The following is a 27,415-nucleotide window of genomic DNA, read 5'->3' as shown; positions in this document are numbered from 1 at the left end:
TCTACTGCTCATTTCATTTCTCTGTATATTTTCTTATTCCATTTTTGGTGCTTGTTTGATTTTCACTGTGTATAGTTGGAATGCAACTGGAACAACAACCAACAACCCAACAAGAGCAAATCCCACACAAACAACAACTGAAACAAAAGAAGAAACTCTATGGTAACTGCAAAATATTGAATTAAATAAATTTACATATTGAAATATCATCTGTTGCTTCAGAGAAATTTCACTTTTTCTAATATTTTCACTGCCTACAGTCAAAAAAGATCCAACCTCAATGATAAAAAATTTAAAGGCAAAAGAAAGGAAGGAAAAGCAGCATGATCCAGAATTCCAATATCCGAAAGTTGCGAAAGTGACTAGAGCTTCAAAACAAGCTGCAAAACAAGTTGAGCAAAGCACGAAGGACAAAGAAGTGCTTGATGCTGATGCATACGTCTTGCCTCAACCTATAAACATCACAAAATCTTGGGTCTTTCCACAAACTCTTCCCATTTCAAGATTGATAAAAGATCATATAAAAGACATCTTGCAGCACATATCAAATGTGTCTGCGCTTGAGTAAGTACAACAAACAAAATAGAACATAACAAACAACAAATTACAAACTTATGTTGCATTAACAACAATTCAATCCCTTTTTTGTCATCTTGTAGAGCTTTAATTTGGACAAGTGAGTTGAATATCATTACCTTTGAAGACATTGGAAACCTCATAAAGCAAAAAGAAATTGCCAACAATGTAAGTCTTTCCCTTTCATCAACATTTCTCTGCAATGTTCCATCAGCCTTTATAAAACAATATTACAATTATAAATCATATTTTTCAGGTCATTGATGGCTATGGAGAGATCCTTTTGGCTGACCAAATCAGAGAGAAACAACAACCAACCTCATTTTTTTTCACATCCATGTGCTTAGTATGTTACTACTATTTTATTTGATTTTCTCTGGAATTTACTTTCTACTTTCTCTTCTTAATATACTTCTTGAAGTCAGTTGTGTCACTAACAAAACCATTTTTTGATTTTCTCTGAGCACAGAATTTCATCAACATGACAGAAAATCAAAGTTTTCGAGTGTCCTTATTTGACAAGCATATTGAAACAGCATGGAGGAACTATAGGTTCCTCCATTTCCCAATAAATACTGGAGGTAATGAGAAGTCCACACATGGAAATCACTGGACCTTGCTTGTCCTGGACAAACAAGACAATTTATGGAGGTTCTACAACTCACTGAGGCCAAGAAGGGATAATGCAGAAGACAAATATGTCAAAGATGCAAAACAATTGGTAACGAGTGCAAATTTCTCTGATCCATCATCATCTTTATGTGATGATAATTTTCATAGAATCCCATTGACTTGTCCGTAAATTTCTCTGTTATATAAAAATTATTTTTTTGCAGCAAGATTGCGTGGAGAATTTTTTGAAAGCTTGTCTTAAAAGAGACGCTCAATCACAACCCTCTTTCAAATTAATTAACTCACAAAACACAAGTTATGACTTTGAGTATGTCAACAATGCTCCACAACAAGAAAGCGATTCGTAAGTTTCATACATCTATAAATAAGATAATTTCAGTTGCATGTTTCTTAAAACTAACCATACCTATAATTTGTATGCAGTCTGGATTGTGGCCTCTTTGTCTGCTATATAATGAAACAATATAGCAAGCATGAACCTATCAAATCCAAATTGTCCATACAAGAGATAAGGTTGATGAGGGCAGAACTCATAGAGAGATTTGTGACCGAAGTTGGCCGGTCATGGACTGAACGAATTGAAATACCCCTAGAAGAACCACAAATGTAATAGTGAAACTAGTGAAAGGAAGACAATGTACATATCCACACAGAGAAAATTGTCTCACATATATGTATATATCCTTTCTTGTTGATACATTGAAGGAATGATGATCCTTGACGTATATGTATATATCCTTTCTTGACTAATCTAAATTTCATTTTTTTTTTTATTTCGACTAATGTAAATTTCAACAATTGTCTACCAGAGAAAATTGTCTGCCAGAGAAAATTGTCTGCAGAAATTTCTCTGGTATAAACTACCAGAAATTCACAGAGAAATTTAACTTGTATCGTCCCAAGGGGATGCCTATATGATCATGTAATCTGTAAAACTTTGTGTTGCTACAAAACAATCATCAAACTCAACAAAACACAAAGCACACAGTAATTTTATCTGCCACTGGAAAATTTCATTGCATGAATTTCAAATTTCAGAACACAATGCCCATATAGTTTTCTCTGATGGTGAAAAATTTCTCTGGATGAAAATTTCTCTGGCTTTGACACAAATTTCTGAGTTCAAGTGAGTCCAGAGAAATTCTTCCCTGGTCCAGAGAAATTCTCAACTCAGAGAAATTCCAAAAGAGCTTGATTTTGTTTCTTGGTTGTAGAATAATTTTTTGAATGCTCTGTCTGTTGTGCACATTTCTTGAAATGACTGATATGAAGCTACCAGAAATTTACAGATAAATTTAACTCATATCTCACCAAAGAAGGTGCCTATATGATCATTCAATCTCTAATGCACTGTGTTAGTACAAAACAATTATCAAATTGAAAAAACACAATCCACACAGTACTTTAGTCTGCCATTGTCAAATTTATGTGGATGAATATGAAGCTTCAAAACACAACACACAGAATTTTCTCTGCCATAGGAAAATTTCTCTGGATGAATTTGACAGGTACTACAAACCCACTGCCTATAGTATATATCAACAAACACACTTTAACTGATATTGAAAAATTTCTCTGGATGAATTTGATTGATATTATTATATACACTGTCCAAAAAATAAATTTCACAAAACAAAATATACAAAGTAATCATCAAATGTATTATTCCATCAATAAAATGTATAATCCTCAACTATTTACCAAAGGTTCCTTGCATGTCCTCTTATTATGGTGACCAATACTCTCACAACGACTACACTTAATCACCCTTTTAAACTCTCCAGTAGAAGCAATTATGTTCTTCTTCGGCCTCCCAGCAGGTCTCTTGCTCAATGGAGGTAGAATCATAGCATCTTCAATGCTACACACAGGTTTTTCAACAGTTGGAACTGGGCCAATCGAAAAGGAGTATGCTTGACGATACATATCAGCATGAAAAAATGGTTCAACAAATGAATTCAAATTCTTTCCACTCCTAAAACTTGCAGCAACAGCATGTTGACATGGATACCCATTTATTTCCCATTTTCGACATGAACAAGTTCTCAACCCAAGATCAACCATAACCGAAGGAAAACAATGCACTTCAAAGACATTATCAGATGATAAACTCACATTCCATGTCCTCCCGTCCAAAAAAGACTTCTCCAACACACTATCCATACGAGGACACAAAATTTTATTCCATTTACTAGAGAGCAGCCTCCTATCAGACCTCATATTCATGATTTGCAACCGTATCATGTCCACCAAATTTGTTATTGGCAAGTGCCGAGCTTCTCGTATCCATGAATTGAATGACTCAGCAACATTTGAATACATCTCACCATAACGTTTCCTTGCAAAATATGCATCACTCCAATTTTCATATGGTAAACTTCTCAAGAAAACACTCACAATGTCTCCTCCCTCACTTTTTAACTCATTTAACTTGAAATGAAATGATGCCTTTGTTGGAGCATATGCACATTCTGAAAACTTGGACACAATCGTCTCCCTAACCAAATTTGTGTTTCCACATGACAACTTATCCCTCAAATTTCTCTTTAGATGTTCCAGACAAAATCCATGAAAGCAGTTCGGGAAAAACCTAGCAATTCCCTCCACAATTCTACAATGTCGATCTGATATGAAACTTATCACCCTTTCTGATCCTAATACTCCATATAAATGTTCAAGAAACCAACACCAATTGTCTTTATTCTCAGCATCAACAACAGCAAAAGCTACAGGAAAAAAACCTACAAAACAAATAGGAACAAGCATATTAGGTACACACATGCAGAGAAAAATAGAACAATAAACAACCAGAGAAGTTTGACACTGCCAACATCCAGAGAAAATTCACACATTTGCAACATCCAGAGAAAATTGAATAAGTGACCAGCTACAGAGAAAATTCACACAATCATAATATACAGAGAAAATTCACTTAGTGACCACCTACAAAACAACAGAGAAAAATAGAACAATAAAACAACCAGAGAAGTTTGACACTGCCAACATCCAGAGAAAATTCACACATTGGCAACATCCAGAGAAAATTGACTTAGTGACCAGCTATAGAGAAAATTCACACAATCATAATATACAGAGAAAATTCACTTAGTGACCACCTACAGATACAATTCACACAATGACAACATCCAGAGAAAATTCATACACTGACAAAAATCCATTGAAAATTCTCACAGTGGCCACAACAATAGAAAATCCACACAGTGGCCAAAACCAGAGAAAATTCACATTCACTCAATTCCTACATGTATAGAAAATTCACATACTTAGATAAAAATAGATATATTTACAATTACCTTCATTCCCATCTTTCCCCGTTGCAGCAAGCATAACTCCTTTGTATCGTCCTTTCAAAAATGTTCCATCAAGAAAAAGCAATGACCGACAATATTTGAAACCAGCAATGCATGCATGAAAAGCCACAAACACTCTTTTGAAACGCTTGTTATCTTCAAAATCTAACTCAAAACGACTCCCTGGATTGTTCTTCAATGCCTCATCAAAATACCACCGTAATTGATCAAATGACAAACAAGAATCCCCATATGTACTACATTTTGCTTTCTCAACACTCAACCAACCACAGTTATAACTAATTGAGACCCCATACTTGTCTTTCATTTCTTTCACAACATCCACTGGACGAGTTAAAGGTTTTGCACTTACCTCTTCAAGTATCAGCCCAGAAACCAAGCTGGAAGTCATCCTCGAATGTTTACTCGTACGAACCGCCACACCACACGTATGTTCATTGTTCAAAGTCCTTATGTAGAAGAACCCATTTGTTTTTTCAACAGAAGCATGTACACGCCACATACATCCCCTTGATTCCTTATATGCACATTCTGCCGTAACCCTCAGCTTGTCATTTTTAACATACGTAAACTGAAAACCAACCTCAATAGCATACTTGCATAAAAAAGTACGGAACTCAACCACACCACCCTCAGACTTTTGTCCAACACTCGTAATATTATTCCGCCAACTAGCCGACAATAACACATTTTCTTGGTGAGAACAAAACTTAGAGAGTGAATTCCTTTCAACATCCACCAGCCTATCACACTCACCATCCACAACATCTACCCAATTAGACCCCACTTCATCCTCTTCATCAGAAGTACTACATCTACTAACTGAAACATCAACTATATCAACACCGCGTGCACAAACAACCCTCAACATATTCAGAAAATCAATATTATTTCGAACCATACAATTCGGATGGCCCAAAATAGAATATGAAATACACATAGTCTCAGGTTTCAAATTCTCCCATGTTTTACACAAAATGCCAACCAATTCCTCAAAATTCAATTCGCATGAAACATTAATGACAATAGTATCATTCCCATATTTGCACAGCAACAACACTGCATTGTCCATTGAAACTGAAACAAAAAAAAACAAAAAAAATCACAGAAACACTTTACAATAACAACATAAATGTACAGAGAAATTTCTAAAAATTATAATTTTCTCTGAACTTAAAATAAAACTCCAAAGACATCTACAAACTGATATTCACCTTCAAGATGATAAAAAACAAAATCACAGAAACTTAATGAATCACAGAGAAATTTACTGCTAACAATTAAACACAATTATAGAAAAAAAATCACATAGAATACAAGTCCAGAGAAATACTTTTCTCTGAACTACAAACTGAAAGTGAGTAACAAACTTACAATTTTCTCTGAACTACAAATACAAGTATAGAGAAATTTATGAACTTACATTGACTTTCTCATATTCTATCTCCATTACAAACTTCTAATAATATGTCCATATGCACTTATAATTTCCTCTGGACTACACAAACAATAGTGCAGAAAATGAAATTTCTCTGGTTTGAAAAAACATAGAACACAACTATAATTCATCAGCATGTTGATAAAAAACAGAGCACCAAAAATGAACTCTAAACATCAAAATCACCTACACTGTCAACACTATCTGAAATTGATCAAAAAAACAAAGAATGAAAAATTAATTCCAAAAATAAAAATCAACTCTATCAAGCTGGCCTCTCTCTAAACAAAAATCAAAATACATTTGGAATCTAAATCGAAAACAAACCTAATCCAACTCAACTCAAAAACCTACGCGATCAACACACTGTCAACACTCTTTCAAATTGATTAAAAAACAAATAATAAAAAATTAATTCCAAAAATAAAAATCAACTCTATCAAGCTGGCCCCTCTCTACACAAAAAGTCAAAACAAATATCAAAATGCATGTGCTATCTCCATCGAAAACAAACCTGATTCAACTCCACTGAAAATCTACGCGATCAATATACTATCACACCACTGAAATCTCCGACGAAATCTCCGACGAAATCTCCAACAAAATCTACACGATCGTAGCAATCTTTCTCGTCAACTCCACTGAAATCTCCGACGAAATCTCCACCATAAAATCTCCACTGAAATCTCCGACGAAAACTCCGACAAAATCTCCCCTTCAAATTCGGTTTCCAAAATGTATCAGTTAAGTCAACCATATAATATTCAAACAAATTTATGTTATAAAGGAAGGGTAATTTAGGTACTTTATAACCTAAAATAAATTTGAGGAACCTTAGTCATCAAAACATATTATAAAGGACCTCTCCTCATATCAAAAGTAGAGGAGGGACCTTAGGCCAATTTTCCCAATAAAAAAGTATAGAGAAAATATTGATAAATGTTAATTTATATTACCAAAATAAGTGTATATATATAAAAAAGTGTATTTTTTTAGTACATGTCAAACGATAACTAAGACTCCTACCTAACAAAAGGGAAAACAATTTAATAAAATAATAACGGAAATTTTAAAATTTAATCAAAATCCCTTTATTAGGCCTTTGTTTAGTGAAAATGACAATTCAATTTATTTTGTTTCATAAACTCTTTAAGGAGGAGACACGTAATTGAGAAATGACAGTAATTTTTTTTTCTTAGACAATATTACCCATGCATATATATATATATATATATATATTACAAAACTCCTTTGACGACGAATACTTTTATTTTATTTTATATAAGTTTAAAAATATTGTGGAAGTGTAATTTTTGTTAGTTCATCTAATATGCACTCTGTTTTTTGTAATAGTAAAATATTACTGTGAACTAGAGTAATATATTATTATCAAATAGAGTAACATGTTACTATTTATGCCAATTTTGACGGTATGTTTTTTATTTTTTATTTTTAAAAAATTTCAGTCAACATATTACTATTTATATTAATTTTAAAGGTATTTTTTTTTTTTTTAAAGAATTTTATGGTCAACATAAATCTCATTTGATAAATCTTGATGAGAGGATTCTGAAATACTAATTTTATTAAAAACTTACACCTATATCAAAAGTTATATTATTTTAAAATTTAAAATATTAAATTACTCACTAATTATATTTTTGGGTAATAGTGGTATGTGTTGAATTTTTCAAGAGAAACTTTTTGTACTTATCCTTAATGTATTAAAATTTTATTATGAGGGGGCTTTAATCAAATCACCCAATAATAAATTAAATGGTAAACATTCTTTGGACAAAGCCAACACTATACAATAAGGAATTTTGTATTTGCTCATGTCTGGCCTAACCTTAATTTCAAACCTCTATATTTGCCCAGACTCAGTCTAAAAAATAATTATAAATCTCAAACCATCAATTGAATCATATGCTAAAAATAAAATAAAATATTCCATAACTAAATTCAAGCATACGTTATATTTTTTAAATAAATATACTGACATTATTATAAATTTAAAAAATTATGTATAAATTAATTTTTTAAAAAAATTCAATCACACATCACTTAAAATAAAATAAAAAAATCAATATGTACTGATCTGGACACATTAAAACCTCAAAACAAAAGTAAAAATGATTAAAAGTTCTAATTTTAGAATTTTAAGAGAAACTCTAATGATAGAACCCATCATGTAATATAATGTTTATACTTTTTTGTTTGATTTTTTTTTTTCTATACTACATTACTAGAGCTCAAATTAAAAAGGAAAAATTAGTCTTAGGTCCCTCTTCCATTTTTAGTAATAAAAGAGATCCACAATATTATTTTATGATGTCTAAGGTTTCCCAATCCCAAACCCATATATCACAAAGAAATTTGTATCTTTCGAATGTTTCTTCATTTTGCTTTTACTACCTGTGTGGGTGAAAATCTGACCACACTGCCCGTTTAGTGATCAGCTGGAGAGCACAGGCAGAATAGATGGCTTTAGCAACCTGTAGCAGAAAGAAAAAGTTCCGGCGGTGGTTCTTCCACCCGGGGGCACTCCGACGATCAAGTCATTATATCTCTCAAAGATAATCAAGTACTAAACTGAATACTCAAAACATAAATTGCATACCATAGACCCACGAGGGTGCCTCTCTTTTATAATATACTCAATCCAAGTCCCACTAGAAGTATGACTTCTATGAACTCTAATTTACTGTTTACTCTGGACACTTTAAGAGATAAAGATAAACTCCCTAAGAGCTTTATCCTTATCTTGGTTAAGTCCCCTTTTTGCCTTAGGACTCTTGCCCCTTATCTCGGATTCCGATATCTTCGGAGATGACCTCGGCCTCTCCAAGATTACCTCGGCTTAATTACCAGGGCACGTGGCACCTCGGCTGACACGTCGGCGTCACCATGCCACGTGTTGGTATTCAGAAAATATATCCCCACACTACCCATTTGTATGTATGTATAGAGAGAGAGAGAGATTAGGGTTTCTTCTACAAAGGAATTTGACTAATCATGTCATCGGTGACATGGTGGTCAACATTGGCAGGGGAAACCACTCACAGGGCTGACACTCCTCTGTCCACCAAAAAAACATAGTTATTTCTCATGCTTACTGTAGCACCAGGACGCAACTCCAAATTCTCATCAGCCTCCAAATGGGTTTCAGTGATGGTTTTGGCTTTACTCTCTTCACGTCTAGGAACCCAATTATTTGCACATCGATCAAGAACATCATGAATCATGAACGTTAATCGTGGAGCCAGCTGGGGATTTGTTGACAATTCTTCCAATTGGATGAAGTATATATCATTAATTTTCCGTGACTTGGTGCTCTCGTCAAGCTGTTTACCAATAGTGTAGAAGAATTGACATATGGCCTCCACGTTTTCCTCCTCTGTGCAGGTCTTACTATCAGACCCTAAAAGCTCCTGAACAATGTGATGACCAATTTTTTCAGGCACTATCTTCTGTTTCAAAAGCTCCCCAATTAGATGAATGTTTTCGAGTGTCCAAGTTCTAAAAGTCCAAGATGTCAAATTTCTCTGCATTTTCTCTAATTGTGATAATTGTTTGTGAATTTTCTCTGGCTGGACAGAATTTCTCTGGTTTGAACTTAGAGAAATTTCAATTTTCTCTAGTTTGAATCCAGAGAAATTCTCTGTTCAAATTTCTTTGGTAGTTCTTTCTTGTTCAAAGTTCTCTGGTATTGGATTTTCTCTGCATTAGCAATTTTTTTAACAAAAATTTTCTCTTTGGAACCAATGTGTGAACCATGGAACACATTTTGCCTAAGGTTCATGATTTTCAACCAGAAAAGATTGTGAAAGGGAATTTATTTGGGTTGGAGAAGGAGATTTCTCTGGTTTGAGTGATTTTCTTTGAAGTGGAGGTGAGATTTTCTCTGATTTTGAAGAATTTAATTTGGTTGATGTGAATTTCTCTAGTGAGATTTTCTCTGTGAATTTTGTTCAAGTTGAAGTTTCAAAAATTAACAATTTTGTTCAAGTTTAGAGAAAATGGGAGTGGTGATTGTTTACTCAAAGATTCTGGGAGTTTATACAGATTATATGTGAATTTTCTATGGATTTAGTCACAGTGTAAATTTTCTCTGGATTTGGCTATTGTGTGAATTTTTTCTAGATTTAGTCACTGTGCGAATTTTCTTTGAAAAACTCGGGATGTGTTGGTTTCTTTTTAATATTTGGTTACTTCAGTTTCTCTATTAATTTGTTTACTTGCTCAGATATTGGAAGGGAGAAAAAAAATGAAAAAATGTGATTTTGAATGGATTTTCTCTGGTTTGATAATGATTGGGTATATATTGATCTTGAGGTTCCTTTTTTATCAATTTTCTCTGGTTGAGTAAAAACATAAATTTCTTTGGAGAGAAAATCTCTCCAAAAAAAATCTCTGGGAAGCGCAGAGAAAATCTCTAGGAAGCCAAGAGAAATTATTTGGGAAGTGTAGAGAAATTCGAATTTCTCTGGAGAGAAAATATCAGGAAAGTCCAGAAAAAGTTTTTAGGTCGAATTTTCTCTAGATTGATATTGAGAGATTTTAGATATTATAAAAATATTGAATGTCTTTTATGATATAAAATTTTATTGTCAGAGATCTTAAAAAAAAAATCCCAATTAAAAATCAAAATTTTAGTTACTCAAAACAAAACAAAACAAAAAAAAAAAACAAAAGAAGAAAAGAAATCACAGACTTATCAAAATTTTGTTACAGAACGCAGATTCAAGGCTATGAGACCAACACACCTCCGCCTCCTCCTCCTCCTCCTCCTTCCCTAGCAATGGCGGTTGCGCATTGCGCCGCCACCACCACCTCCTCCTTCGTCCCACTCTCTTACTCCACGTCTCCACCACCCAAAAAACTAGTGCTTTCACTCTCTTCCATTTCCTCTCCATTCCCATCAAAACCCACAAGTAGAAAGAACTATCTTCGCTTAAAGCTTCTCAAAACCCTAACTAAACCCTACCCCAATCATCTCCTTCCCCAATCACCCCCCACATCAAACCCCTTAATTCCCCTCGATTCCCCGGAAGAACAAATCGATGAGTCCGAGATTCAGGATTTTGAAATCTCTGAAAAATCGGGAACTTCTGGAGTTTTCAGTGACGATTTGGGGAAATTTTCGACTGGTTTAGTGATTAAAGTTGGGTTGTATTTGGTTGGGGCTTTTGTGTTTCAGACAATTTGTGCTGTTTGGGTATTTGGGTCGGCTGATTCTGACTATGAAGATGGAAACTTGGATAGTAAAGGTAAAACTAGTGTCTTGGAGTTGGGTTTAAATGGTGATAATGAAGGTAAATCAAGTGTTTTGTTGAATGGAAGTGGAAATTTGCTTAATGCGGAATTGGGTTTCGAACAAGGTGGAATTGGGTATGTGGGTGGCTCTGAATTGGAAGAGAGAATTGTTGAAATTCAAGCAATGGCAAGGGACGCGAGAGAGAGTGAGAGATTGAAATCGAAGGCCAATGGTTTGGATAATGATGGTGTTGTTAAAACTGGGATTGAGAAGGAGGTGGATAGCAGATTAGTAAAGCTGAGGAAGAGGTTGCAGAACAGCAGTGAGAAGTTGTCGCCGGTGTTTCCTGTTAATTTTTTAATAAAGGATAGTGAGGTTGAAGATGGGGTTGATGGAGGTAGTTTGGACCCAAAGGATGTGAATGACCCATTGATGTTCAAAAAGAAGTATCAATTTAGAAGTCCATCAGCTATTCTGCGTGATAAACCCAAGGGGTTTCAGGGTTCAGAAGATCATAGAAGTCGTAGTTCAGCTATTGAAGATGAACCAATAAGAGTTGGAAGCGTTGATAAGGATAGTGTTAATTTGTTAGATAAAGAACAACAGCTGGGTAGTGTTTCTTTGCCTTTAGAGGAAGAAAGGAAACCATCAAAGGAAAAGTCCAAATCTTTTCAAACTACAAGGAAGAAGTTGGGGAAAGAAAGGGCAAAAACAAGGCTGGGAAAGGAAAATGGAGTTGCAAAACCTGAACCTGGGATTGGTAATGTTAACCACTATGATCTTTAATTTTTTGGTAGATTTGTCATAGTATCATTGGAATATTCAAATTTACATTATTACTAGAAAAGTTTCCATGTTGCAATGCTATGCTACTTGTGAATCAGTCCTTGTTGTGTGGATCCCTTGATTTATAGTGAGATTATTTGATTGTTAGTTTTATCATAGTGAATAAATTTTTCCAGGACCACAATTGAGAAAATAAAAGAAAAAAATAATGCTTTTTTTATTTCAATTTCTACCTTGTCATAAATTTTGAGTATGGCTGCAGAAGTACTGTAATGTGTCTTTTTAAACCAACGAAATGAGGTACTTTTCTATTAATTTTCTTTACATTTTCAATTATTTTGTAAAAATTTAGGTGCCACACAGGAAACTGGTCTTGGAAGGCCAAAGTTGAGAAAATCAAGCATATTAGATGCACATAATTCTCATAACCAGACAAAACAAATTCAGAAAACTACCACAGTATCTAATGAACATGATACTTTGCCAGGGAATGGCATGGTAAGGAGCAGAGAAGTTGGAAGCAAACGTGCAGCGGCCAAAGTCAAGGGCAAACAGTCAGATGATAAGGCTGATTTGTGGTGGTTGACTCTTCCTTATGTAAATGTACGTAACTAGAACTTGTGCATGTTTAATAGGTTGATTTCATCTTCTTGTTAGCATTGTATTACATTTTTTTCTTTCTTGTTCTTCTGCCTCTTCTCTCTCTCTCTCTCTCTCTCTCTCTCTCTCTCTCTCTCTTTTGAGTTCAGCTCTTAGACTGAACAAAATTTTGCTTTAAGCTTGTGACATTTAGAAACAAAGGAAAAATCATAAGAACTATGAAAAACTTCAACAAGAGTGTCGATGAAATTTCAAGATTTGGCATTACCACGTGGACACTGGAGAGACAATAATCTTGAAATGAATTGTACAAGCAGACATGCAATAGATGTCCCAAGCATGTGAAGCCACATAAACTTGTTTAAGCTGAAACAGAATTTTATTCTTTTACTGCTGAGATAGCGGTTGATAGGTTATCTGTTGCATTTTGTAGAAATATGCTCTAGTAGGTATTGTAACAAAATTTTCAAAATTATGGCATTACCGCATAGGAGATGTATATTGGAAACAAAACTTGTTTAAAATAAGCTTAATAAAGGGTTCTTCGAAGTTCCAACTACAATGCGTTGGGTATGTAAAGTTTTTCTTACCTGATTTAAAGCTTTTTCATCCCATATTTGGCTGAATAATGTGAAATGAGTTAATTATGTAAACCATTTTATAGAAGTTTATAGAGTTACTTCAATGAAGGAAAGTGCAAATCCAAGTTGCAAGAAGGGAAACTTTCGAAACCCCCCCCTCTTCTACATCAATTTCGTATGTAATTCCTTAAAATTTAATTTTCACATGTCTGAGAAAGATATTGTTGTCTCTTACTATTATGTACCTCTATTTCAGGCTATTTTCATGCGCAGAGGTCATGATGGTGAAGGACCAAAGGGACTATTTACATTGAAGACCACACCTTACACAAAGGACAGGGGTGACTCATCTCATATTGTTGCTTTTCAAGACCGTGGTGATGCTGCCAACTTCTGCCATCTTCTGCAATCCTTTTTTGAAGATCTTGGCGATTTTAGTGCCAACATTGTTCCTTTGACAATAAAAGTGAGAACCTTGACTTTGAACCTACCTGTGCATTTACATAATAATGACTAGATTTATGTGATCAGTTGGAACTTTCTAACGGGTTCCACGTGGGGAATTTTTATTGACTAATTTGTGGAATGTTGATGATTCTTAGACTCATACATCCATGTTGCAAATTGCTTAGCCACTCTGTTCAGAGAATATTTTAGGAAACACCATTCATATTTAAGTGTTCATGTCATATGGTCCAAACCCAATAGTTGAAGTGGAATGCTATTCTTTAATTTTGCTTGGGAATTTTATTTTCAGCAGTGCTAACATGATTGAAGGAAACCCTTACTTTTTTCAGGAACTTGATGAGGCAGTGAGATCAGATAACAAGAAGGTGGTTGTAGTGAAGAAAGGGCAACTCAAGCTTTATGCTGGGCAACCACTTGATGAAGTTGAGATGGCCTTGTGCTCTTTAGTCAAATGAAGTTGAATTGCCTCTGCACCAGGAATGAAAAATGACATGCAGAAGATGCTGATTGGACAACTTTCCTAGGGGTGACAAGTGGGAACCATCCCCTTCACTGAATTGAATTCCTTTCCACATCTATTGGCATTGATGGAGCTTTGAGTCAACCAAATGCAGTTGGGATTAGGATATGCTGAGTTGAGCTGATTGAATTTTAACAAAATTAACCATGCAGAGATTCCTTGTAAACACAAAATAGTCTGCCGCATTTAGTTATAAAAGCCATATTGTATCCGTTGTATTGATTTTCCGTTTCTTTTTGTTGTCTTTTTTCTTGTTTTATACTTTTTTTTTGTTTTTGTTTTTTAGATTGATGTTTCTCAGTTGCATGTATAGTTGAGCAGAATACATTCTTGTAAATGCAAGATTGGAAAAGGTGATTATTTTTAGCAATTGTATATACCCTTTGGCATAATTTCATTCGATTAAAATGCTTGGATTTTGTGGGAACACTTAGGTTTGAACAGCAATTACAGCGTCGGGTGGTTGCATATCTGACTTTTGATGGTTACTGGTGTTTGCATGCATCTTAAGACTTCCATTATGATTTGGGCATTATGGTTCAATACACGGAAACCTATATCTGGCTCCCAAACCACTCAAGTAGTCGGAATCTTGGGCACTGAACTGCGAGACCCCAGGGATCTGCATAATGTTCATGCAACCACCAGAGTCTTTCAATCAAAACAAAGTTTTCAATGAGGTTCATCTTGAGTGGGCCAATTCTCTGGTTTAATTCTCTGGTTTAACAGCAATTTTTAGGGTTCTCTAAAATTTTCGTCTTCCCTTCTCTGGTTTAACACTTTTGTCTTACATGCCTCTGTCATCAATGCAGATATTTCTAATTCCTTGATAGTCAGTGATGGTGAACCGCCATTTCCCAGTAGTAAAACTTGAACACGTGTGTTATATAAAACTTGAACACGTGTGTAAAATTTGAAAGCAGCATTTGTATTTCCAGACTACAGTGATCTGAAGAAAACTGTAGTGCAATGAAGCAGCAAATTGAAACTCTGTTCTGAAATGATTCAAGCCAAATTGAAACTCTGTTCTGAAATGATTCAAGCCAAATGATATAGATGGGGAAGTTATTGGAACAAATAATGCTTCCTTCTTGTACATATATCTCTCAAACTAAACCTAAATTAATGTAAAAACATGTTCTACTAGTACTGCGCTGTAACAAATGCTACTAGTAACTTCAACTAACCACAATACTACTGGGACGAAACAACTTTAACAATGGACTGTGCATGAATAGCTGATAAATTGGACTGGCAAAAGGCTTGCCATGACTCCAGTTTCTCTTCTTCATTCTCTGTGAATTTCTCATATATCGATGCCACCATACTACGAGCTGCTTCTCTGGCCTCGGGCAGTCTGTCATTCAACAAATCCGCAGCGAGTTGGACCAATGAAACCAACCCAAATTCTTCAATTGCTCCTATCCCCTAAAATTGAAAAAATAGATGTATAATTAGTTCACACATATACACACCATCTTGTTGGTGTCAACCTAAAAGTAGCACATGTTGACATATTTGAGGAGTGTGATGCTATAATTGAATAGTTCAAATTCACAAAACAATAAAGAAAATGAATTAAGTGAATAGAACACAAATCGGAGGAGATCAAAACTCACTATTCGCAACACACTCTCTCTCAAACCCCCCCCTAAACCTCTAAAAAAGGCACCGGGCTTGTTGGCCCCGGACCCCATGTGGGCTCTAAGATATTGAGCAGCCAGCCTTCCACCCTCCGTTAAAATGTGTACAATAAAAAATACAATAATTGTGCTAGGAATATTGAAGATTTTCACAGAATGAGACATAGATGTCTCAACGTTGATATCCCCATTATGTGAAAATCATATGTGCACTTGGATTTCTCAAAATACAGACACCTCACAACAAGACGAATGGTAACTTCTTAGTATTTAGAATTACCATTTTGGAAGCACAGTGAGACATAGAGATTGCAGCTTTGGCCCTGATCCTAAGGTTGGAATGGCTAACAGACGCCCCGAGCTTTTGGAGCAAAGGAAGAGGAGTCATCGAACCCACCATTGCCTTGAGTGCCTTGTCTGCCTCTTCACACACAAACCTTTTATCTTGAGAAGCTTTCAGCAGTAGTTGCAGCAGCTGTGAATGAAGCACACCACACAATCATAACCCTTATTCTAAAAACAAGTGATCTGTCTTTTAGAGATGAATCCGGATTCACTGAATTTGAGATTCCAACTTCAGTGATGAAGTTGTCCGTCAAAAAATGGAAGGTCTAAACCCTAAAATTTTGGGTGAAAGTTGGAACCTCAAATTCATAAAATTCAGACTTTTAAAATGATCATAATGAGAGAGAGAGGGAGAGAGAGAATTGTGGATCCATACCAAGTGGTCAAATGGATCAGAAGTGGTGGGTTCAAGTAGTAACTGATCACCAAAGGCACTAAAGATATCGGATGAAGCCATTATAGAGGTCTTGCACAGAGCACTTCTTGGGTTCTTCATTGCCTTCACCAGCACCAGCATAACTTTTTCCCTGTATACATCACCACATTTTAGCAAATCCCATCTATCCATAGCATCCATTTTACAGATAAATTTCAACAAAAAAATATGTAGAGAGAGAGAGTGATGTCTTACAAAATGGGGAGCAAGAGAGTGGAATGATAGAGTGCGAACCGCCTTGCATTATTCAGGGAGTCACAGACCTTCAACCAATCCTTTGACTCCAACCCTTCAACTAGGCTCTGCATTTTCAAACATCAAAGCAAATTAAATTTTTTGAAGAGAAAACCATATGAAACATCTTCTAAGCTTCAAGACATGCAAACAAAAATCCATTTCAAGACATAAAGCATCAACTTTGAATGAAACCACAAATAACACCTCCAAAGCTTAAAAATCAAAAATAAAAACACAGAAAACATCAATTTTGAATGAAACCACAAACGGGGTTTTTTTTTTCTTTCTTCCCAAATAACATCCCCAAAGCTTAAAAATCAAAAAACAAAAACACAGAAAGCATCAATTCAAGAAAGTGAGGCTTCATGAGAGAGAGGGACTTACTTGGATTTTGATTTCGGGGTCTGGTAAGGGCTTGAGGTTCTCAGAAGAGATGTAATCAATGGTGGCATCTATAGTTGTTGGTGGAAATGGGGCTTTGTTTTCGTCATTTACAGTAACATCAGATTGTTTTTGGATTGGTAATGCAACTTTCGTTTGCTTTTTGGGCCTTTCAGGTGTAATTGGTAGAGCGTTATCGATAGGTCTCAGAGCCATTTTTCACAGTGAGTGAGAGAGAGAAAGAGAGAGAGATGGGTATGGAAGATAACGAATTTTGATTTAAAGGACTGGGTTTTGGGAGAGAGTACATACTACTGAACGTTCCCTTTTAAAAAATTTAAATTTTGAAAAAAAGTTGAGCAAAAAAGGAACGTTAACTTTTCTGTAACGGTCACATTCGGAGAAGGGCTTTCTCTGCGGTTGAAATTTCCAAGGGTCGTCTCTACAATATAAGCGCACACGTGGCTTCGAGTAACTCGGGCTTGTTTAGCTGCAATTTTTTTTTTCCCCTTTTTTTATTAAACTTTAAAATTTTTGAAGTTGATTTATTTATTTATTTATTATGTTCTATTAGAGTAGAGACACTTAAAATTTGAAAGAAAAAAAAAAACAAAACCCGGATTCATAGATCCATGCACATAAAATAAAGTCTACGCTTAGGATTCTTGCTCAAATTCAACACTTCATTGAGTAATGTTAGAAGTTTTAAGGGAATGGGATCACTACTGTGTTAAAAGCATAATAATGATTATTATAAAATTTAAAGTGTATTATGAGTTTATTTTTATAATTCGAACCGTTTCTTTTATAGGGTTTGTTGAGTATTTCATGTCTACCAAAAATTATATTAATCGGATATTAATAACTATATGATCGATAACCAAAAAAATAACAATAAGTTTTTCTTTTAAAAATAGCATAAAAAATATATAATTCAATCATATAGTTATTGATATCCGATTAATACGATTTTAATAGGCATGAAACACTCAACAAATCCTACAAAATGAATGATTTAGATCATAAAAATAAGCCCATAATACACCTCAAATTGAGGCACAACAGTGACCCCATCTCCAAGTTCTAAAAGTTCTATCAAAATTTTTACTAAATGTCTCACATAAGTGTGACACCCACACTGTGTGAGTCCCATGTGAATCTCATACCCATATAAGACATTTGGTAAAATTTTTAATAAAACTTTGAAATCTCTAAAATTTTTGCTACACATCTGAATATCAACCACACTTCATTTTGTGATGTTGTATGCAGAGGTGAATCTACTTTATTTTTCTTTTCATATTTTTGTGTTATTTATTTTCTTGTATTTTGCATGAAAAATGTTATAGATACATATAAATCCACAAACTATTTTTACTTGCAAATGTTACTAACTAAATTTTGATATTTATTGACATTGGATTATCGAACAAGATTCATAGCGGACTTCAAGCCTCCCTTGTAATGAATACCCAAAAAAAAAATATCAATACATTATAACCTTGAAACTTAGTCTGACCAAACTTTACACTAATATTTAATTCTAAAATTATCAGCATGGACGAGCCATTGGGCCAATGATCACCCCCTTTCTGATGGCAAATAATCGCCACTAGACATATCGAGAGCTGAGGCAAGTTTCCTATTCAAACTCTACACATGGCTCCGTTTGGGAAGAGCTATTTGGGATTTTTTTGGCTATTTTAGCCATAAAAGACAAAATAGACTATTTTAGCCACAAAAATAAAATATTACATAAAATCCATAATTATTACACTATTCTCTCACAAAAAAATCAAAAAAGCCAAAAAGTCATTCCTAAACCAAACTTTTTAACCCAAGTTAAAATAGCCAAAAAAATCAAAAAAATAAAAAATCAACCCCACTTCCCAAACAAAACCTAATAATCACCACTAGACACATCCATAACCTTGAAACTTTTAGTCTAACCCAACTCTACACAATGTTTCCTGTTCAAAATAAATATGCAACAAAAAAAAACTTGAATTTTGTATATTATCAAAGAAAAATGTTTTGTAGCTCGAAAGTTCCTCCCCCCGAATCCCTCGATTGCCTAAAACGACGTCGTTTTGGGCAGTCTATTTTTTTTTTATTTTTTTTTCTGAAACTGAGGGAGAGAGAGGGAGAAACAGAGGAGAGGAGAGAGGGAGAAAGAGAGAGGAGTAGAGGAGAGAAGGGAAACAGAGAGAGAGAGACGGCAGATGCGACGGTGGGTGTGGCGATGGCAGTGCGAGCAACGGTGGATGTCGATCGCAGATCGTAGATCGTCGCTCGTGGCAACTCATCGCTCGTGGCAGCTCGTTGGCCGATCGCAGCTCGTTGGCCGATCGCAGCTCGTTGGCCGATTGTCTCCGCCCCGCCTCCGCCCGGTTGATATTGCCCCCTCCAGTCCTTTTTCTTCTTCTTCTTCCTTCTTCTTCTCTTGATTTTTGGTTGATTCGGGGGATTCTGGGGCTCCAAATTCAAGCTCCCTAGCACGGCTCTATTACCAAAAAGGCAGAGAATTATGTTACAGCAATATTCATCAAGTATACACCAAAGAAGCCAAAAGCTACACAGGAGAATCTGAGCTATGCTTCCTCACAAACCAGGAGTAGGTTAACATAATGGGACAGGTGATCAGTGCACCAAATTGCAGCACTTGTCGCCAACAATCGCCTTGTTGGACAAAGGTTAAAATTTGACTTCTTAGGTTAAAATTCACAAAAAAATAAAATAGGTTAAAATAATTAATAAGACAAAATATCACATCAAATCTATAATCATTTCACTTTTTCTCTCACTAACATCACATCAAACTACAAAAAAATTCAACCATCTTTCCAAACACGAAAATTTTAACCTACTAAAATAGTTAAAAACTAAAATAGTCTATTAAAATAGCCAACTTCCCAAACAAGGCCAATAATTTTTTTCAAATTTTACAAATCCGATGGCTACACGTGCAGCTTTTTTTTTATTTTTTATTTTTGATCGGCAAAAATTAGTTGTTAGCATTTAGATTAGTACTTATGAGAATTAGCCTCCCCACCCTTACAAAGCACCAAATGCCTTGCCTCTTAATTCAACTCTCCCTTAAGAAGAGTTGAATCGATGACTGCCCTTTGAGATTAAGCCCTTAAGATAATTATGGTGGCCAACTAGGAGTGCAAAAATGGTGCAACACGAGAACTTCTCAGGGATCACCCATCCTAATACTACTCTTGCCCAACCACACTTAACTGTGGAGTTGTGATGGGATCCAATATATTAGTACTCCTATGATTGCACCCGGTTACACATGCAGCTTATCTTCCAGTTATATGTCCACCTGAAGTATCCAAACAAACAAAATAAATGTTACAAATAATGGACAATTTCATCATAAAATCGTAATTTTAGGGTTTAACATGATTTCAAGTGTTGGGGTGATGTGTGGAGGCATCACTGAAAGGTAAAACTGGCACTGTTACTCGGACTAAAAACACATCTATTGAAGCCCTCTCCGTTCAAACTCAATTTCTAAGCAAATGTCATCTTTACTTCCATAGAGCCCAAACCACAGTATGTTTGTGTTTGTGTCCGGGTATTCTTCCATGTCTGCCTGCTTGGGACTAGCAGACACTACCTCCAAAAAAGAAATTCCGAGCATTTTTTAAACCCCAAGAAAGGTGGAAAAAAAGCCAGCAAAACTTCTCGCCATTTTTCAAAAACTCCTCAAAATCCAGTTTCGAGAATGTTTCTGGCATTTTTTAAATCCCAGGAATATTATTGACATTTTAGGAACATTGAAAAAAAAAAGAAGAAAGCACCGGTGGCATGATCCTGGTGCTGACAGGAGGTTGCCAAAATTTTCAAAAACACGGAGGATTATACTTTTCAGCAAGCTTTTAAAACTCCGGGAATAAGTACAAAAAAAGGCCAGGAAAGGTAAATATTTCTGGAAGGCATCAATATTCAAAAGGAAAGGCAAAAACGAATGGGGTATGCAGTGAGAGAGCGACATGGGTTGCGTAGGCATATGGTTGAACAGCCACGTGTGCAAATATAGTGACTCTTTAGAAGTTTCAACCGCAGAGAATACTTTGTCAAATACAGGAGATACAAACACAACCACAACCTCTAACAATGTCTTGTACAATTTTGCAAAGCAATTTCAAGAATTTAACAGAATAAAGTGTTGATATTGTTAGGGCAAACACATCTACCTTTTAAGGTCACAAGAGCCCATGAAAATCCATGAACACAAATGTGTGAAGCACTCTTGAGCCTTGACTGCCCACAAGAGCCCATGAAAATCACGAGCCGGTTTAGTCCATTGCGAAGGTTAATTTCAGAGAATAACGTTAACAATAGTCATAATACCATGAAAACAAGTTCATGGGAGGAAGAAAGTGTTGGTATCCACGCTGATTGTATACTTGTGATGCCGTTTCACAACTAAAATAAAGTGTGAAGGTAGAAGCATTTTTTGCATTTTTGATAAAAAAAGAAAGGCATCTGAGTTAGGAGCAGAGAAACCAATAATAGTAGGACTCAAAATGGCAGAGAATGTTGTCCACAAGATATTTTTCATTGCTTCATACCAAAATTTAACTGTTTTACCTAACAGATATGAATATAGATATCATTTTCCAATATGAAAAATCTGTATAATATCATTTTCCAATATAAATATAGCTAAATGCCTTCCGCATGTACTGACAATTGTGTGCAAAGCTTCAATTTTGTACTTCATATTCTCAACTTGTAGTAGTTGATTACCAATCAGATAAGGAAATACCTTTGAAGGGTGCAAATTCAACTGTTTTTAAGAATTGACAAGGCAAAGAATATATATGAACCGCCTCTCTGTGTCCCATAATTTGCTTCTCTGGCAAGATGACATGGGCTTTTATGTGTCAATTCACCAAACAAAACATGGCATATTGATCCATCAATGATCAACAAGAATTACAACACTGATGTCATAAGTATCTTGAAGCATGCTGAGACTTTGCAGTTTCCCTCAACACAGCACCCACAATTGCCGCCTGCTCAAGGCATTCAGCCTTATGCAAAGCATCCAAAAGTACTACACAAGTTTTAGTATAAATATTACAACCTTTCAACCGAGTTTCCTCAAAAAGTGAGTACGCTTCTATTGCCCTATTTGAAATGCTTAACCCCTCTATCATAGTATTATAACAAGCAGCATCGGGTATACCCCCATTTGCCTTGAATCTTTCGAAGAGTCCATTAGCCTCCAATATGTTTCCTGCTTTTGCTAGACCAGAGATCATGGTTGTGTAAGTGATCATATTGGGTTTAAATCCTTGCTTCTGCATCTCCTGCCAAAACACAAAGGCCTTATTGAATTTCCGAACCCTACAAAGACCATTTATGAGAATGCTGTAAGTTACAGTGTTGGGTGGGCATTTCAAGTCTTTCATGGAATTAAAACAGACAAGGGCTTCATTAATTTCCTCTGCCTTTACTAACGCATCGAGCAAGCAATTCCATGTGTATACATTAGGTGTTAATCCTTTTTGCATCAACTCTTCCATGATCAGATATGCTTCATCAATTCTACCCACCTTCCCAAAGCCATCAATGAGACTACTATACACGACTACATTTAGTTCCACACCTTTAGATTTTGCTTCTTCAAAAAGCATGTAAGCTTCATCAAGCCTGTCGATCTTAGCAAGCCCATCAATAACAGAACCATAGGTAACCACAGTGGGCTGGTGACCCTTCACCTTCATTTCCTCCAAAAGCTGGTAAGCTTTATTCACCTTACCCGATTTGCAGAATCCATCAATAACAGTGTTGTAAGCAAGGGTATCCAAAACACATCCCTGTTCCTTCATAGTATAGAACACCCCGTAAGTCTCATTTGCAAAACCTGCTTTAATAAGGCCATGTATTAATATAGAATAGCTCCGCACATCCGGGGTTAACCCCCGAGCCTTAATTTCATCAAACAAAGCCCTGCCTTTCTCAGTTTCACCAACTTTAAAAACACAATCCATGTAAGTATTAAGGAGGGTAAGGTCAGGAAAAACACCCCTACGGACCATTTCTTTGTATATTTTGTGACCATCTTCCTTCCTTCCAGTCTTAAAAAAGTTCCGGATAAGGGATGTACAGACAATGGCATCTGGAACCCGATCAGAATCTAACATCTGTTCATAAAGCCTATAGGCATCATCTAGTCTACCATGTCTTCCCAACCCATCTATCAGAGAACTAAATGTATATGCATTTGGGGTGCAAACTTTGTGATCCATTTCTTCAAATATAGAGCAAGCTTCATCAAGTTTTTGAGCCTTACACAACCTATCAATCATTATATTCATGGTCAAAACATTTGGAAACAAGCCAGCTCCTTTCATGGCTTCCTGAATCACCAAAGCTTCCTCCACTTTCCCCGCCTTACAAAGCATGCCTATGAGAATATTATAGGTTGAAAGATTAGGGGTTGCATCTTTCTTCATCTCCTCAAATATCCTTAAAGCCTCATCTACCCTACCATTCTTCGCAAGACATGTAAGAATACTATTATATGCAATCACACTAGGAATGCTTCCCTTTAGTTTTTGTCTCTCAAGTAAATTGTAAGCTTCATCGAACTTTCCAGCCGAGCCATAAGCCATGATCATGGTGTTATAAGCATATGCACATGGAACTTTCCTGTTAAGTTCCATCTGCTCAAACAGCTCCACAGCTTCATTCAACCTATTAGCTTTCCAAAGAACCCCTATCATGCTTGTATAGGTCACATCATCGGGCATAAGGTCATTCGCTTTCATCTCATGAAAGAATTTCCAAGCCATATCCACCTTACCCGCTTTCCCAAAGCAATCAATACAAACATTATAGAGGACAATATCTGCATCAAAGCAGTTGCTTTTCATCTCATCTAACAACGAAAGAGCAGCATCAACCCGACCCTCTTTGGCAAACACGCGAATGAGCGTCGTGAACAATTGCACATTCACTTCATAACCTAACTCTTGCATCTGATGAAACAGAGTAAGCATGAGGTCAGGTTCAGGAACTGTAGACAAAGCACCAATCAGAGTTGTATAAGCCGAAAATGCAGGGCGAAATTTGAATTTTCTCATGGATTCTATGAAGCCAAACGCTTCTCGCAGCTTATGAGACTTGACACAGCTGACAACTAAATCAAAACAAGTACTGTTAGACGGGCCAAACCCAGAAATACTCATTTCCTCCAAAATCTGATCAAGACAATCAAATTTTTTGCTCCTACCCATTACCATGAGAAGCGAATTATAAGCTTCTGGACAATGTGCTTTGTTGGTTTTCGTCTCAACAAATCGAAAATAGCTCATTGCTAGATCAAAATCCTTGAGCCTCTTTAAAACTCCATTGACTAACTCTGTGTGAGGCATTTCATCAAACACAGGTAGTGCATTTTCCAGAGAAGGTCCCCATGAACGACCCTCCAAAATCTGACACACACTATCGATGCCTTGTCTAACCCATTCCGATTTTCGCAAACTTCCTTGACTACCCACCTCCATAGATGAGATGGGTGTCGAATTCTGATCAAAGGGTCTGTTGTTGGAGGAAGATGAGAACTTGTCGCCATGTGAGAATGCGAGAGAGAATTTGTGATAATGGTGAAAGATTGTACCTGTAGCACCAAATAAATGGGGATTAGAAACTGAATTCAGTCGAATTTGGTTATGAGAAATCACTGAAAGTATGAATTACAGTCGAATTGTGAGTTGAAAATTGAAGAGAAAGAAAAGAAAGAGCCCAATTTACCTTGGTTTCGTAAGAGAGCTTTCATGCTTATGGAGTAGACAACGAAACTAAGGATGGTACAGATGAACCTGGGACAAACAATTGCATTTCAATCAACTGAGATATGTACTTAGAATCAAACAAAAAGAAAAAAAAGGGATCCCACTCATATAATCTTGTAATATTTCTACGTGACTCTTTCAATCTTGTATAACATTCAAGAATCTGCCTACAAACATCACTCCATGGGTCAGCATCAATAATTGACTCTCTGTCAGAAGAAGACAAAAATCATAGAAGATAGAGATTCTCCTCAGATATCAAAAAAATGCACGCCAAGAAAAGACAAAAAAGATTTTTGTAGATATTTTGTGAGTCTGTCAGTCATAAGGATTTTCCTTCAATCACTACTTTAATAAAGTAGATATCTCTTATCCTACTTTATTAAAGAAAAGCTGTGAAAATCTTTATACGTGTCTTGTAATAAATTATAGTGTCAAAATTTTGTCAAAAAAGAATGATTGAATTATATGCGATGGGGCCCAAAGTAGTACCCGATATCATTATCCTAATATTTTATTGATAAAATTTATCTATATCCAGAATAGTGATTTGAGTCAAGCATACAATTGTATACATATAGGTTTTGTCTTTATATGCACACAATTTTTAATCTTTCGTCAAAGATGGCATAAGATTAGAAAAGTTTTTCAAAAAGCCTAAAAAGCCTAAAGTCTAAGCTTGAAAGATAGTCATAGGACATAGATTAGGGTTTTTTGTTTTTATCTTTCTTTTGAGTTATATAAATTGGCTTGCATGCCAACGAAGAAAGCATAATGAAAAATACCACTTCACTCTGCGTTGTAAATTTTCCAACCCCTCTCAAAAAACCTCTAAGTGTATTAAGTTTTTCAGAGTTTCAGAGTCTGTAATATAATCTTTGTAAGTATCTTTCTTATTAATATGAAGTGTGAGTAGTTTATCTTTTTCCTTAAATATTTCGAAAGGGTAACTCTTCTATTCTATTATTTTTTTTTGGAAAAATTAAGTTTATGGAATGCTTGTTTGCTCATTAATATTACATGCTTTGAACCTTCGTAGTATCTTCAGTTTTCTATTTTATTACTGAGTGACCTTAGCTGAAGAGCCCGTGTGAGCCGTGGTTAGGCGTTGGAGGGCGAATTGTAGGCAGAAAGGGAAAGGTAAAAAATGGAAAATAAAAATATATTATGTTGAACGAGGCTTAGTCTCAAGGTGGGAGTACATGTAATGAAAACAAACATTTCTTAAAAATAGTTTTTACCATAGAAAAGAATTTTAGAATAAAAGGAGTACAACCCGAGTAGAAATATTAAGGAAATATTGTCCATATAAGAATTTTAAAAAATCAAAATTTGTATGCCCTTAAAACATAGACTTTAGAAATAAAAATTAGAAGAAAAGTATATGCCCTTAGACGAAGACCTTAGGAATTAAATTAAAATTAGTATTGAACTAATACAAGAATTAGAAGATCAAAAATTTAGATATCAGTTTCTTTTAACATTAGCTTCTAACAGATCTCTAGAAAATTACAGTTTAAAAAATCAGTTTCTTTTATCATTAGCTTCTGGCAAATCCCTAGAAAGTTACAGTTTAAAAATTTCTCAAATAAATAGACAGCTAACTGAAAAACAAGAGGCCTTAAAAATAGCTATACAACAGCTTGAAGATCTATAACTGTAGAATTAGTCAGATAATTCTCAGCCCAATTTCAAAATAGTGGTAAACCACTAACTCAACCCCACACACCACAAAAATTGGTATCAGAGCAGTGTTCGGTTTTAGGACAGTTTAAATTAGTTTATGCATTTTGCTTATGGTAATAGAGTAGTTTTTATTTTTGGAGATTTTAGTTATAAATTTCATATTATAGTAGCTTGTAATAATTTTATAGTAGGAGTTAATTTTGTATATGAAAAAAGTAGAGTATCTAGATTTAGAACTCAGCAGCCATAACCGTCGCCTTAGCATAAATAAAAATAATTTCCGTTGTAATTTTGAAGAGACTTTTACACATCAGCTTCATAGTGAACATAATCCTCAGTTAAATAGCATTATAGATTATCAGATTAATTTTACAGAAAATATTAAAAAGGACATAGATAAAATTAGTAATCTTTTTATTTCATCTATAGATCATCTCCGTAATAATCGTAGTATAATTAAAAATCAAGATAAAAAATTAGATTATATTCAAGATCAGTGTAGTTCTATCCTACAAAAAAGAATAGATTTAAATTTAGAAAAATTTCCTACTAAGCTAGAAATAGAAACATTAATTTCAGCTACAAATCAAATAGCTAAACAAATAGAACAAATTAATCAAATTCAAGATAATTTAAGACAAAAATTAGAAATTTTAGAACAACTTGTAAGGTCTTC

General features: G+C 35.1%; 4 protein-coding genes and 1 long non-coding RNA gene across 5 annotated transcripts; 2 read left to right on the top strand and 3 right to left on the bottom strand.

Moving 5' to 3' along the window:
• The first annotated feature begins 655 nt into the window (after positions 1 to 655).
• On the top strand, positions 656 to 1,273 carry LOC145794585 (uncharacterized). The gene is made up of 3 exons (XR_014334501.1): positions 656 to 744; positions 833 to 922; positions 1,046 to 1,273. It is a non-coding gene; the product is annotated as an uncharacterized LOC145794585 (long non-coding RNA).
• An 846-nt stretch (positions 1,274 to 2,119) lies between these two features.
• Positions 2,120 to 6,751, bottom strand: LOC145795588 (uncharacterized). Its single transcript, XM_082880414.1, has 3 exons — positions 4,524 to 6,751; positions 3,192 to 3,950; positions 2,120 to 2,154 (listed from the first exon to the last, which is right to left on the bottom strand). The coding sequence occupies exons 1-3, from the start codon at positions 5,611 to 5,613 to the stop codon at positions 2,120 to 2,122; spliced, it is 1,884 nt and encodes a 627-aa protein (XP_082736540.1). The 5' UTR covers positions 5,614 to 6,751.
• Positions 6,752 to 10,674: 3,923 nt separating this feature from the next.
• LOC114276239 (ABC subfamily C protein) lies at positions 10,675 to 14,561 on the top strand. Its single transcript, XM_028218020.2, has 4 exons — positions 10,675 to 11,996; positions 12,510 to 12,625; positions 13,460 to 13,669; positions 14,001 to 14,561. The coding sequence occupies exons 1-4, from the start codon at positions 10,781 to 10,783 to the stop codon at positions 14,124 to 14,126; spliced, it is 1,668 nt and encodes a 555-aa protein (XP_028073821.2). The 5' UTR covers positions 10,675 to 10,780; the 3' UTR covers positions 14,127 to 14,561.
• A 654-nt stretch (positions 14,562 to 15,215) lies between these two features.
• Positions 15,216 to 17,743, bottom strand: LOC114276240 (ARM repeat superfamily protein). Its single transcript, XM_028218021.2, has 5 exons — positions 17,237 to 17,743; positions 16,811 to 16,917; positions 16,556 to 16,706; positions 16,115 to 16,309; positions 15,216 to 15,619 (listed from the first exon to the last, which is right to left on the bottom strand). Exons 1-5 carry the CDS (start codon positions 17,447 to 17,449, stop codon positions 15,386 to 15,388), a joined length of 900 nt encoding a protein of 299 aa, XP_028073822.1. The 5' UTR covers positions 17,450 to 17,743; the 3' UTR covers positions 15,216 to 15,385.
• Positions 17,744 to 21,775: 4,032 nt separating this feature from the next.
• LOC114298154 (uncharacterized) lies at positions 21,776 to 25,224 on the bottom strand. The gene is made up of 2 exons (XM_028242658.2): positions 25,013 to 25,224; positions 21,776 to 24,878 (listed from the first exon to the last, which is right to left on the bottom strand). The coding sequence occupies exons 1-2, from the start codon at positions 25,035 to 25,037 to the stop codon at positions 22,201 to 22,203; spliced, it is 2,703 nt and encodes a 900-aa protein (XP_028098459.2). The 5' UTR covers positions 25,038 to 25,224; the 3' UTR covers positions 21,776 to 22,200.
• Between the last annotated feature and the right edge of the window lie 2,191 nt (positions 25,225 to 27,415).

The sequence above is a fragment of the Camellia sinensis genome, chromosome 7, assembly GCF_055761805.1.
Source record: "Camellia sinensis isolate YWXY chromosome 7, ASM5576180v1, whole genome shotgun sequence".
Classification (NCBI taxonomy): Eukaryota; Viridiplantae; Streptophyta; class Magnoliopsida; order Ericales; family Theaceae; genus Camellia; species Camellia sinensis.
Note: the sequence above shows the minus strand (reverse complement) of the source record. Positions and strands in the feature narration are given on the sequence as shown.

Excerpts from the sequence above, each read along its gene's own strand:
- LOC145795588 (XM_082880414.1), bottom strand. The coding sequence starts at position 5,613 with ATGGACAATGCAGTGTTGTTGCTGTGCAAATATGGGAATGATACTATT. Across the intron at positions 3,951-4,523 it reads GGGGAAAGATGGGAATGAAG|GTTTTTTTCCTGTAGCTTTT; the intron begins GTAATTGTAAAT and ends TTTGTTTTGTAG. Across the intron at positions 2,155-3,191 it reads TCAACATGCTGTTGCTGCAA|CAACACAAAGTTTTACAGAT; the intron begins GTTTTAGGAGTG and ends ATTGTTTTGTAG.
- LOC114276240 (XM_028218021.2), bottom strand. The coding sequence starts at position 17,449 with ATGGCTCTGAGACCTATCGATAACGCTCTACCAATTACACCTGAAAGG. Across the intron at positions 16,707-16,810 it reads ACTCTCTTGCTCCCCATTTT|GGAAAAAGTTATGCTGGTGC; the intron begins GTAAGACATCAC and ends TGATGTATACAG. Across the intron at positions 16,310-16,555 it reads CTGATCCATTTGACCACTTG|CTGCTGCAACTACTGCTGAA; the intron begins GTATGGATCCAC and ends CTTCATTCACAG.
- LOC114276239 (XM_028218020.2), top strand. The coding sequence starts at position 10,781 with ATGGCGGTTGCGCATTGCGCCGCCACCACCACCTCCTCCTTCGTCCCA. Across the intron at positions 12,626-13,459 it reads TGACTCTTCCTTATGTAAAT|GCTATTTTCATGCGCAGAGG; the intron begins GTACGTAACTAG and ends CCTCTATTTCAG. Across the intron at positions 13,670-14,000 it reads TTGTTCCTTTGACAATAAAA|GAACTTGATGAGGCAGTGAG; the intron begins GTGAGAACCTTG and ends TACTTTTTTCAG.
- LOC114298154 (XM_028242658.2), bottom strand. The coding sequence starts at position 25,037 with ATGAAAGCTCTCTTACGAAACCAAG. Across the intron at positions 24,879-25,012 it reads AGCTCTCTTACGAAACCAAG|GTACAATCTTTCACCATTAT; the intron begins GTAAATTGGGCT and ends TTGGTGCTACAG.